Source organism: Protopterus annectens, chromosome 6.part0 (assembly GCF_019279795.1).
Source record: "Protopterus annectens isolate FY-2018-M chromosome 6.part0, PAN1.0, whole genome shotgun sequence".
Classification (NCBI taxonomy): Eukaryota; Metazoa; Chordata; order Ceratodontiformes; family Protopteridae; genus Protopterus; species Protopterus annectens.
This window is the reverse complement of record NC_056737.1, coordinates 1,937,849,139-1,937,863,361: the sequence shown is the minus strand read 5'-3', so window position 1 is coordinate 1,937,863,361 and position 14,223 is coordinate 1,937,849,139. Positions and strand designations below refer to the sequence as shown.

The window sequence follows — 14,223 nt, the reverse complement described above, 5'->3', positions numbered from 1 at the left end:
GGTGGCTAGAAGCAGATTTCCTAGGAGTGGCCTGGCTTCGAGGCCTGAGAGAATCCATCAGTCTGAGAAATGGTAGTCAGAAGAGAAGACTTTTTTTGTCTAGAATGGGTAGTGTGAACGGCCTCCTCAGAAGCCGGTGCCTGCGTCACGGCTCTGGACTTAACCGAGGCAGAGACCACCAAAGGTTCAGAAGACGAAGTGGATTTCTGCGGCATACTGGACTCCGAAAGGGTCTCGGCAGAGGTCTGCATAGAAAGCGAGTCGGGCATCAAGGGCTGTGAAAGCACCTCATGGAATTCTGGGGAAATGATGACTTGCTTAGCGGTAGTGTCATCGGAAGGTTTAGCCTTGCATGGCCTGTCTCTATCTTTACGTTTTTTTGGAACGTCGGCGGATTGTTGCTGACAGATGCCATATCAGAATTCAAAGAAGGAATATGAAAATAACTATCTACAAAAAGAGCTTTACGGCGAATGGTTCTCACATTAAAGAGGGCACAGAACCGGCAACGATGGACGTCGTGGTGTGGGCCTAAACAAGTGATGCAGTAAGAATGAAAGTCTCGGTGTGGTATCTGCTTTCCACAGGCGAGACAATTGTTACCTTTTTCGGACATTGGTTAGAGCATGAGAAAAGGGTTCCCAACAGGGTACTTAGCTTTAGACGTTTTCTGTTGACATTTGACTTCTGGTAGCGACCGACCGGCACTTGTGCGAACTGCTTCTGCTACGGGCTCCACAGCAAGAAAGACTGATGTAATGGTGTTGGCTGCCTTGCTTTATAATACTGACAACCTGACGTCAGACTACAGGAGACAGCAGCCGGCGCACAAAAACATTGACTCTGGTATTCGGGCCGGCCAAGGGATACTACAGCAGGGATAACCCACAGGTGATGACTGCAACAGTGAAACACGAAAAACATCTATAAGTTACTGTTCCATTAATCAGAGTAGAGGTATTACTAAATACACAATGTTATGTTTCCAAATGTCATCCCATGCAGAAGATAGATATGTGACTTTTTAAAAAAACTTTATATGCTTTATTACTCCAGAAGAACAGTCTTTCTGAAAAGATCATCCCCAAATGCCGCACTATTCACTTTCTATCAATGACCTGATATGGTATGTAACTTTCTAATGTGAGAAAATGGCCTGCTTAACATGAGTAGATGTAAACGTGTGTGTGTGTGTGTGTGTGTGTGTGTGTGTGTGTGTGTGTGTGTCGAGAATTGGTGGGGGTGAAAGAACGATTGAAAATGTAAAGACTGATGAAACTCAGAGGGAGATGGCATGGAAATGCATGCAGTGGATACATACAGAAATAGTCTGCCTGTCACTCTTCCTTTATAGTTGCTTTAAACAATAATGTGCTTAATAATTCATGACTGACTTTAGTTCTACCTGCTGGGCCACTTTGAAATGCCATTATAGAAAATATAAATCTCATTAAGCATATCGGAAACAGCAAGGACGCTACATACAGCTGAGATACCCAGAGTTATTACTATGTTTACAACTGGTAGAGATGGATTTCCTCACTCCCAGTAGAAAATCACGTCTGTTAAGTCCTTAATGCCCTGCTCCTAAAACAATTAAGTAGACATTAAAAAATAACTTTTGAAGTAGTATTCAGATTGGATCTCTGTAATCTGTGTGGTCATGCAGAACCAGTACTGCACTCAACATGATAGATTTACTCATAAGAGTTAAAAATGTTAATGATGGTTTGCTTTGTTTGCTAACTGAAAGCGATAAACCTGACAAAAATTCCTAGCTGTGGACATGAGTTACAACCGAAACTCAAAGAACTTACTAGTCTTGGTATTTCCATGGAAATTCTTTTATATTCTGTTATCTGCATAAAAGTAATTCTAAGTTATGAATCTTGTGTTGTACCTGTAAAAGTCGAAACAAAAAAAAAACATTTTTGAAGTCAAAAGGCTCTCAGAGGAAAAATTCTCAAGTACAAGTGACAATATCAACTTCAAAAAAAAAAAAAAAAAAAGGACAAAATGAGAAGGTACAAGGTGGACACAGTGGAGAAGCACAAAAGCATTATTTTAAACTATGGATCATGGAAAACTGAAAAGCCTTCATAAAAAGGAAGCAGGGTGAAGAAGGATGGGTGGGGGTTCAAGAATGCATGAGAAAGGTACATCTTAAAGAGGGCCGAGTTGAATAAAAAGGCTATATAACTTATTTAAAAAAATAAATGCCATACAAGTTAAGCCAGGCTTTAACTGCTATCAAATCCGTGTAAGACAGTTATTAGAGAGAGAGAGAGAGAAGCAGGGCGGGAGAGCAGCTTTTGAACAGGTCCAGACATTATCCAATACCTGGACAGGAAAAGTGGAACAACCAGTTTTCAATTGCTTTAAAAGCCTTCTTCGATGACAATGACACAAGGCCCTTCTTTTACTTCAGTAGTACAAACTGGCATGAAATTATGTCCTACAAGAACTAAAAAGGTGCAGTTACCAAACATGACCATTTAGTCAAATAAAGTTTATGATTCAAAGATGGGCATGGCTGACTAATTTCAGCTGAAAGAATCTGAAGACCATTCATTGCTAGATAAAGGAACTACTGCATGAACAACATTACAAAATGTCACCTTGGAAAACCTCAATTATCTTTGAAATGCCATAGTGAGCAAGTATACACTAGTGTCATAGGTTTTTGCACTTTCTCTTCTATTTCTGGGTTTACCTGCATGCACTTCATGCTGTGGTCTTGCCTGATGTAGTTAGCTGGGCATTACTAAACGGAAGACCAAGAAAGGTACAAATAATGACAACTCATGGTTAAGTTGAAATCTTTTAACATCACTTTAACAGTCACACACACCATCATTTAAGAAATCCAGCTGATGTGATGTACTTGTTCTTCCGGCAGGGTTCAGATTTACTGCTTTTTAAACATCTTTATTAAATTCTCACATGACATAGGTACATGTACGTTAGCAGAAAAGACAACAAATGATAGCAACATTTTTCTGCATTATATTTGCATGTTTTCCCTTTATCAATTATTGTTTACTCCGTTACATTAATTCCTCAACTCCTGTCTTCCCTTAAACTTTATGCCTCTGCCTGAACATAATTCCTCATGTATTGTTCCCACAAATTTCAGTTATTTCTATGGTACCTGCTCCTTCCCTTTTACATTACCTTCTTTATAATATTCAGTAATGCAATTACAGTTGGTTTACATTTTGATTTCTACATTCTCTATTACCTATGGCCCACAACTTTGCTGGTCGATAAAAATTCACCTGACATGTACATAAAATTAAATGGACTACAAACATTTTCATTGGATTCAGACTTAGAGCTGAGCAGATCCTTTTTGGTATCCTGTGGTAATATGACCAATGCATAAATGTATTTACTTAATGCTTTCTGCATGCCTTCTGTTCTGTGATCATCTGCTCCTGCATCTGTTTCCTTTACTGAATTATGTACATTCTCAAGTTGAATCCATCGTAGCTGGCAAATACAATAAACTTCAGCTTCTCAACTATTTAATTAACAGCTCTGCATAAGGAAAGGCACTCTACTCCATTATTCAAAATTTCACCTTTTTTACGGCAATACCACCAGACTTCCTCTCATGTTTACTTTAAATATTGCAAGTAAAACAAAAGAACCAGCTAACACAGCACTGTACAAAACACTTGTTTAATCAAAAAAAACTTGTTTAATCTAAAAAATAAAAATAATAAAAAGTATATAACACATGAGCGCTTCATCATGAAGCACATTTGATGTGAAAGTGCTCATGTGTTATATACTTTTTACTATCTTTATTTTTTAGATTAAACACGTTTTTTTGGAGTAAAACAAGTGTTTTATACAGTGCTGTGTTAAGCTGGCTCTTTTGTTTTACTTGCTGTTTTTGAATTTGTTTCTGAACCAGCTTTTACCTGCTCAGTTTGATTCTGTTTCCTTACTTTAAATGTCAGTTACTGTGACTAGACATTGGATGATGAAGTCATCAAGTTTTAATACTCTAATTTAGACACAAGAATATTCTGAGATGGTAAAAGGCAAGGGGATGTTCAACAAAGAAATATACTCTGGAATGTGTTTGTGTGTTACTTGATCATGATGATGATGAATGTTCAGTTTTAACAATACAGACACAGTATGGATTTTACAAGCAAATTGGCTAGAATTAAATAAGAAGTTATCCAACAACGGTAAGGAATACTACATGAGAATACTAATACTTACGATGAACTTTATCTAAAGGTCATTTTGTTAGTTTTGTCACAGAACTTAACTACAATCTCCAGTTTGAAGCAAAAACAGATATGCTATATAAGTAAGAAAATGATGTTTAACACAGATTGAATTTAACAAATTGAAATGCAGGTAAAAGTCTGTTTCAACAGAACAGGTGCACTACTCACTGGCTGTAAATAATACCAGTTAAGTGCAGTTTCACTTTTGCTGTAACATAACACATGACAAGAATAAAATGTTAATTTTTCTGCAAAAAAAGCAATGCCTTTTCAAAATGGTGAAGCAAATTATTAGACAACTTGCTTGTACAACATTGTGCCACATACCACAAAATTACCTTCAATGGCTGGACTGTACTGGGACATTACATTACTAGCCAGGGTAGGCAAGGATACTGCTACAAAGACCATAAGAAGGCAGGCAATTTTATACTCCTCTTCCGGACTGATATTTTCTGCAAAAAACAACATCAGCATTAAACATACCTTATGTTTTTTGTTAGTTTCACAGATTAAATACATGACAACTTCACTTTAGTTTTGCACAAATTACTTTACCATGGTACTCTTGCATACTTGTTAAAATCATGTATGATGCAATAATTTAACCAGACGACAAAACAAAAGTTAAATAACAGGATTTCGGTCTCTCGATAGTCCATTACATAGTCAACATGGAGAAAAACAAGCCTGAAAGGTGGGAACAGGATACAAAACTGGTTACAGCAGAGAACAGTACTGGTGGCAAAAGGAACTACCACTGAAGGGAAGGAAATAGGCAGTATACTTAGTCCAAAAGAGAGTCATCAAACTATATTTATAAACAAGCACTAGCAACAAAGCTTGGTAAGCAAGGCCTTTTTCCGTGCAGAAAAATCAAAATATAAAAGAAAGATCAGTGCTCTGCTCTGTTCAAAAGAGGAATGAAGACAAAAAAGTCTGTGCTCTGCTCAAAACATGAACAAAGAAGTACAGGGATACTCTAGTGTAAGGCTACATTCTATGACTGAAGTACAAAATAAGTGAACTGCTTGAAGGCATGGGCAAATTCAGATTCTGAAGACTGTGCAACAAAATTTCAATGATATGACTACGATGACTGGCATTAAGGCATTAAACTGAAAGAATACTAACTTGATACCACATGCTTATTCTTCTGGGATGCTGGATAAAGCTACAGAACTATGGGTCCTACCCAAATGGCTTATATTTTAATATGTGTAGATATGTTCTGTTGAGTGTTTATGGGCTAAATATGTACATATGAACTGTAATTGTAAATATATAGGATAATTTATATAGCAGTTACCTTTCTACTGCTCCTTTGGGACCCCAGGTCATGGCTGAATACAACTGAGCAACCCACCTAACTCATTATATAAATACATATGTATATTTTACACGTGTGTGTGTACCTATATATATATATATATATATATATATATATATATATATATATATATATATATACACATACACACACACACAGACACACCACACACATACATATAGACTAGATATACCTTATACTTATATATATATATATATATATATATAGCTTCAGCTATATGTCACACACAAATGGAAGTGTGGGGGAAACGGGGGGGGGGGGGCAAAAGCATATGCACCACTGGAATTAATGCAATAAAAAAGAAATGCGAAGTCTGGGAAGTTCAAGACTACTTGCCAATAATTTTCAGCTAACCCCTCCCCATGGTTATGTTTCTGCCTAATCTTAGTTTCTTATTCAATGAGCAGAAATACATGACTGAAACTGTTGCTAGATAAAAGTGTGAGTGAAAAAACTATTTGGATAACACAAGTGGAAAAATGTTAAAGAAAACTAAAGTAAATAAACATAACCCTGGCACTAATTCACAGGCAATACTAGAACACCTACAGTTTAATAATGTACAGCACTTTTAAAATAAACACTAGAGGCTTAGGTTAACCACCACATGGACAAAAACTTAGCAGACAAGGCACTTTTCAAATCTTATTCCCAAAGCCCTAGGAAAGTAGAGAGCACTACAATGCATTCTTTACAGCCTGGAAGTGATTAAATCAAAACAGAATGAAAACTGCACTTCAGCTGTTAAGCTAGTGAGTTTCACCCATCTGGAAAATCAAATCTAATAAATGTTATCTTCATCCAAGCTGCATGTTAGGTTATCCTTTATTAATACTTTCAAGTCATGAACTGTTTGCATTCCTAACTGCAACTACTTTGTTCTCTCCTCTCCTATGATGTTAAAGGGCTTCACATAGTAAGGAAAGTCTACACAGCAATGTTACGGAGAAAAATATCAAAAAAATGCTGTGTAATGTGGTGACCCTCAAAGACTACTACAAGACTAAAATAAAACAGATACACATGGGCAAAGAACTTCTTAGGCATGAAAATATAATTATTTGCCTATCTACTAAGCATAAGCCATACAAACTTTTTTTGCTGGTTGCAGGTGTAAACTACTATTGCTAACAGAATAAAATGGTTTGGAATTCTTGTACTTTGCAAATTGTCAGAAAATGACATGCAGCTGTTGGGACACCTTAAAGGATTCTTCCATTTCAACAGGGAATTTCAAAGAATCGCAGCAGAAGAATATAGCAAAAAAAAAATCCAAAATATAAGTTGTGAAACCTTTCAAATATTATAAAGCAGTTTCATGTAAACTTGAAAAGGTAATGCATTACCAAAAAGTATACAAAATGGTTTATAGCGAATAATAATTCTACAGAAGAACAGGATTTAAGTTGAAACCTTGTGGAAATGTCAGAAGGCATGTAAGGGAAACTGACATGTACTCTCTCACTATCAAATTATAATAAATAACTTGATTACGATTTTTTATTAAACCCCCCTTGGAGTGTCCTCCCCCCCCCCATCTCACACACACACACACACACACACACACACACACACACACACACACACACACACACACACTCTCTTAAAAGCATATACGGGATAATATATATTGCAGAAACAGCACACTCATTAAATTATATATACCTTAAACTCTGAAAAACATTACTACTATTTCAAAATGTAAATGGTTAAAGACTTCTAGACTATAAAAACAACATGAAATTAACACTTTCTGCTGTACATGAGCATATGTTTTGATAATATAAGCATGTTTCAATTTTTTCACAGTGTTTTACTGTACTTATTCAGGACGGTTCTTAAGATGCATTTCATGCTAGAGACTTCTGTCCTATTTATTTCTGCAACTATTTAAAATGTATTCATATTCAAATAGTAATGACACCATTATATTACTAACTTGGTTGTCCTTATCCATTAGTACTTGCAAAATTAATGAAAGGAAAAAATGTACACATGCCATACACTGGAAGGTTACTGTTCACCACTTGCAGCACAGGTAAAACATAAGTTGCCTGATGTACATTTGGTTGTCTTAATGCTTAACATTCTTGAGTCACTATTTCATTGCTGAAACAGCAATTTCAACAAACAACACTCTAGATAGCAAAGATTAACACTGCTTGTTTCTTTCCTTTGTAATATGATATTCTGTAATTCTTCAAATCACTGACTACACAAATATTAAGATCCAAGTGCTTGAAGAGCCAAGAAGTAAAGTATCCAGTAAAATCACGCCTTATCTGTTTTAAAATAAACACTAAAACATTTTCATCAGATAGCTACGTCCTCAAGTAAAGCTCAGAATCTGCAGTTTCCCAACTTTATGCTTTGCATAGTTAAATGGAGGAGGATGAAATAAGAAATATTAGCAGTTCAATACAGGTTTCCATTATTTATCTTACTATGCAAAGAAACCCTGTAATTGAATTATGCTAAGTACTGCTACTTCACAGTGCTTTTTTTCTCCAGTTTGCTCATTTCCTAGCTGACATGCCCTTGCTGTACAGTCTGCATATCCACTGTGGGTTTTTGCTGATGTCTCCAGTTTTCCTTCCACATCCGAAAGATAACTCAAAGATATGCAGACAGCTGAATTGCCGATGCTCTAAACAGCACATTTGCATGTGTGTGTCTGTCAGTTACATGATAGACTGACATCCTTTTCAATACTTACTTTGTCTCACACACACTTGCTGGAACAGGTTTCAGTTCCCTCAAAACCCTGAAGCAGAAACGAAAGAATAACACCTTTGTTTCTGCATCTATCCATATAAAGCAGAGAAATGAAAAAAGGGCTTCCCTGTGTTCTATCTCCTCTACTTTCTGCTGCACCTTAATTTTCAGAAGGTTCCATGCATACACACACTTTTTTTTTTTATTTTTAAGACGGATTTACTCATGCCCACACTGTCAGAAAGAAGCAGAAGACCAGCCACTCCAAAGTTCTGTAAAACTTTTCAGAAACTTGCTGGATAAAATAATTTAAGGATCAGCAAAGAATTGTATGAGTTAACTTTTAAAACTAAGGTTTAATTTTCCTGCATAAAAAGATAACCATTAGACAATGGGCAAACTGTACATCAATACCCTGATTGGAGAACAAGCGTTCTCCAGCAGGGTATTAATATACAAGTAATGCCCGGTGAAAAATGAGTCCACTGCTTCATGGCAGCTTATCAAGCCACTGTGGAGCTTGGACTGAGGAAACGGAATGCACACCATTATTTTACACTCGTTAAGCAGCGTTTTTGCTGTTTAGCGCGTATAAAATAAAAAAAAAAAAGAGAAAAGAAAATACAGCGTGTGTGTGAGTGTGTATGTGAGTAACAGAGAGAGAGAGATCAAGTGTGTGTTTTTTTTTGCATGTGTGTGTGAATGGGTGCATGAAAGTAGAGAGACTGTGTGTGTGTGGCATCGGGCCTCATAACACCCCTGGGAAGGCATTAATTACACATTAACACACACCCTGTCAGGCATTACTGCTTGCTTACTGCATACCAGCCTGCTTTGCCAATAGCAGTAGTTTACTTTATACCCTGCAGAGAACTGCTGCACTGACATAAAGCAACCAACAAATGGCAATTTGGTGCTGTACTTAACTCCTTCACAATAACATAGGTTCACAGGCAAGTACTAGGCTAGCTACTCTTGCAGGCTATTTTAAGCCTAGCCCATTTCTCTTTTGGTGCTTGAATTAGCATATTCCATTTGGTGTTAGACTGGCCGTGGTCAATAACTATATATGACCTCTAATGAGAAAAACTGAGATCATGACAATAAGAAGGGACTGATGCATGCGATAAAGCATTTCGGAGTGCCTCTGTCCATTAGTAGTACAGGGATCAGTCCTGGGCTAAAATTTCTGTTTCCCAACCATAGGTTCAGGTTCTGCTTGAATTTGGAAAGGAATGAGATTTGTTTTATGTGGAAGGGGAGTCTGTTACACAGTAGCGGTATCCTCTGCAAGATATACCAGTCTCTCCAAATCATTCTGCTAATGTTGCAGAAGTGTTTTAATATCCACAGATATAGTATTTCAGATACCACTTGAATTGCTGATGTGTAGTAAATCCATAAGTATTGGGTTGGAGGATACCTTGTTTGCCAGACACAAGTCACCTCTTAGCAATCTGTGGGGTACAGAGTATGGTGACAGTAGTTTAGGCCTTGCATACTTTTAATAAGGTATCTCTGTGGGTGTCCCAGTTGTTGCATGTGCCTGGCCAGACACATGCCAAAGGGGCATTATACTCAATGATTATCCTAATGAGGGCTGAGTTAAGGAGGACAATGACATCCCTAGATCTAGACCCAATCCTGTTGTTTATAAGCTGTGCAATATATAGAAGCTGTTCATTGCACAGTAAATGTGCCTATACGTACATATCTTTAGCAAACTCAGTTCACTCCAGACTCAGGGCTGATTATATAGTACACATACAGGTTACGGTTACGCAGTCATGAGATCATTATATTATTCTGCAGTAAAAACTCGTCATGGGGGAGAACACAACGTCAGCTGACATCATTATAGTTCAAATGAAGTAACAAAGCACACACTTAAGTTTAACTTAGTTTAAATGTGGATGTTTTTAGTCAAAATGCATTACTTCTGAACTTTTTTTTTTTTATCCATTTGTTAACTAAGTAGGCCCACTAGACACAAGTGTCTCCTTTCACAAGCAACCCAGGAGCACCGTCTCGTTAAGTGATTGTACTTAGTCACACAGTGTAGGAATGGTGGTTGATATAATCAAACTGAAATACAGGAAAGGCTCATTAACAGCTCAGACTCTTAGTCCTCTGTGCTTACTGCCAGACTGAAACCCCCAGGAGGTTTGCAAAAGTATTCACCTTATGTCAAACACTGTAGTGCAGCTAAATTTAAACCCTACAAAAAAAAAAAAAATAAAAACTTTCAGATGTATCTATGATCATGCCTCAACCAAAATATAACAGGACTACATGTTTATATTATTGGGATGTTTTTCTAGCTGCAAGCATTTTTTTCAAACACTTCAGATTAATTAAATAAAGGCAAAAGAAACATTTGAAACAGAAAAAGCAACTTTCTTTTTAAAAGCAAAAGCAGGCAGGGCAATAAATGAATGAAACTAAGAAAAAATAAAGAATCAAGAACTTTCTGGCAAGCTCTTCCTCAAACAAGTGGTGGCACTTGGCACACTAACTGGAGCTACAGGTTCCTGGCTACTGTCTTACAGATGATTACAAAATGTCAGAACACTCACCCTTGCTTCACATCACTTTGAGAACAGAAAGAGATACCGACTTTTACGCTACACTAATCCTTACAAACTTTACAAAAGACTTACTTTTCTGAAATGTAAAAGCATACTAAGTTTTTTGTCTTAACTGTCTTATTTATTGTGTTTCAGCAGTCAAAAGATTATTTTTTCTTTGCTTTCTACTTAAAACAGTGTCACGCATTACTGACTAGGCAGTTTTAGTGGGTACTGGTTTCCTTTATGCCAACTGAGAACCCAGAATTTTCAGGACATACTGAACATTAAAACCTCTGGAATGAAATGCTAGTCAAAAGGGTTACACGTGTGGAAACAAAGGTAGAAATCAGCAGGCAGGGTTACAATATCCAAAGTGATGCAAAAGTGAAATTTCAAGTTAAAGCCCTTGTGTTGCAGTCTAACTTGCAAAACATCATCTTGGCCTTTTCACAAAGGAAGACAACAGCCAGAATTTACAAAATTCTGTATTCCTACACTAACTGGCCAATTAGTGACAGAGAGAATAGGGATGGTAAAGGCATGCAAAGAAACATCTCACTAATGGCTCATTATCATGTCTCTAGACCAGCAAGACAGAAACAAGAAACCGCATCTAGAAATACAAAATTATTTTTCCAACTTTACAGGAAAAGTCTGTCCACGGCCACAGGAAGGGCAGGCTACTCAGCCACATTAGTGGTAGTGGCAGAGTATTAAGTGCACAATGCAGAAAACCTCCCTGCCAATCATGTTGAAACATATCTCTAATCTGGCTATGAAGGCCTTCTACAGTAGGTAAGCAGTGGGAAGAATCATAAGGATGAAAAATTAAACTTCTTGTGAAGCAGAACAGAGAGGTTAAGGCCTAAAAGCAAGAACTCAGAGGGTCAAGTCTAAAAGCACTGAAGTGTTGAGGATAACCTAACAGTTGAAGCAATAATGCATGGTAAAGGTATGCACGTATGAATAACCAAAGCAAAAAAGATCTTAGAGGATGTGGTTGTATTCACTCCTCTGTGCAGTAGATTCTGCTGTGGCATTTTCCAAAGGATGGTTTGTTGTCTGATTTTATTTATTTTACATTTGTCAACCAGGAAATTCCGACTGTACTACGTCCATTTACAGCGGAGGCCCTGGGAGAAAAGCACCACATTGTTAAGCAAGAGAAAAATATTTTTATGCAGAGTAGTACAAGTTAAACAAGAGAGAAATATTTTTATGCAGAGTAGTACAACAAACATGTACATTATACAACAAAACAATCAGATATTCACATTAAAAATGCAAGCAGACAAGACACTTCTCAGCAGTCAGAGAAGTTACAAAGCAATAGGGATTAGGAGCTACTTACAGGCTCAGCTAATGGCTGTTAGAGTTTTAGTCTCATAGAGGATTACAGTGACTAACTTGGTGAATGGATATGAGGAGGAAACGGTAGGAAAGCTTAAGTTTAAGTAATATACAAGGACATAGCCAGGTATTCATCAGATGTGATTTGAGGGAGTTTTTGAAGTATGACGTGGTGGAGGCAGTGGTCAGCGAAGGTGGAAGGCAATTCCAGTTTCTATCAATGGTGTGGGAATATAGCGCTTTTCCTGCAGTTTTGTTTGCTCTAGTGATACAGAGGAGAGATTTGTCACTAGATTGGAGAGGGCGATTTGCTGTGTAGTGGTTAAGTAGTTGGGTTAGTGATGGGGTTTTATCAGGGTATTTAAGAATATTGTGGACAGTAACTAGCTGGTGGTAATTAAGTAGTTGAGATAGTTCTAGCCAATTTAGGTCCCTTAAAGCAACACAGTGATGTGCTCTGAAGCTGGTATTTTTAGCAAACTTGGTGATCTTATTTTAACATGATTCTAGTTTGTCTAGATCTATTTTTCTGATGTGGGTGGAAATTGGTGGTGCACACATTAGTGTGGACAATAGGTGAGTCTGGGCTAGAGTGACTCTTGCTTGGTTTGAAAGAAAGTTTTTGAGCCTATATAATGTGCACATTTTTTGTAAACCTTGTTGATGGTTTGTGAGATGTGGACATTGAAGTGAAGATTATTAATAATTTCAATGCTGAGCAGTTTGGTATGGTCAGAAGGGGAAATGGTAGTACCATTTTTAGAGGTGATGGTAAAGGAAAGGGGAGAAGTTTTTGATGTGTTAGCGGTAAATAGTACTAATTTATTCTCATTGGGGTTTAGGATGACTTGGATATCAGAAATCCATTTTTCTACAGAGTTAAAGGTTTCCTGGGTGAGTTGTTGCAGAATGGCTGGAGATGGGGCTGTGCAGATTAAAGTCGAATCATCTGCATACTGAATAAGTGTAGCATGCTGGGTTGAGTTATGTAGATTATTGGTAAAGACAGAAAAGACAAGTGGGCCCAGTACTGAGCCTTGTGGGACACCTATGGTGGTAGGAAGTTGAGAGGAGAGTACACCTTGCCATTGGACAGATTGTTGCCTGTCAGACAGGTAGTTTCTACACCAGGCTATAGTAGATGGGGCAAAGGATAGCGAGACTAGAGGATCTAGCAGAATGGTGTGCGAGTCCATGTCAAATGCTTTGCAGAGATCCAAAAAAATGGCAGATGTAAAGTTATTGTTGTTCCTGTGTTAGTTAACTAGATTAGTGAAAGAGAGAAGAGCAGTGGTTGTGCTGTGATGTGGGCGAAATTAGAAGTTATGTACTCACCATAACGTTCCATCTGAGTAGGTAGTTCATTTGTCTGCAACCTGTGGGTTACGGATCCGATATCGGATCCGAGCCGGCAACTTGTTTCAAGCTAATGGATCCGAGCTCCTAGCTCCTCCCTTCACCCATAATCCCCTGCTAACCCTCCATGACCTCAGATCGAGTTTGCCCCTCAATATATATCCAACAAAGGATATCTAACTACTAGTAGATCCGAAGAAGGTCAGGGGGAAAGAGGGGGGGATGGTTGCAGACAAATGAACTACCTACTCAGATGGAACATTATGGTGAGTACATAACTTCTAAATCTGAAGTAGGATGTTCATTTGTCAGCAACCTGTGGGACAGAGTCCCCAGCTACCTGCACCTTGGGTGGCCATCATGGAAGGATATTACGAAGCACCGCAGAGCCAAAGGATGCTCTCACTCTAGAAAGCACGTCTAGTTTGTAGTGGTTAATAAAGGTATGAGATGAAGCCCAAGTGGCTGCAGAACAAATATCATCCAATGGAACTCTAGACTTGAAGGCCACAGAGGTAGAAATGGAGCGGGTGGAATGAGCACAAACTCCTTCTGGTGCGGGTCTACCCGAGGCTTGATACGCCAGTAGGATACATTGGGAAATCCAGCGAGATAAAGAAACTTTAGAGAT

General features: G+C 37.8%; 1 protein-coding gene across 4 annotated transcripts in view; it reads right to left on the bottom strand.

The window, feature by feature from the left end:
- Positions 1 to 14,223, bottom strand: part of NCKAP1 (NCK associated protein 1) — a gene marked incomplete in the record, with an annotated part of 2,707,503 nt that overhangs the window by 272,691 nt on the left and 2,420,589 nt on the right. For all 4 annotated transcript variants that reach the window (XM_044075245.1, XM_044075246.1, XM_044075247.1 and 1 more), the window contains 1 exon segment: positions 4,589 to 4,705. In XM_044075245.1, coding sequence (XP_043931180.1) covers positions 4,589 to 4,705 — 117 coding nt within the window.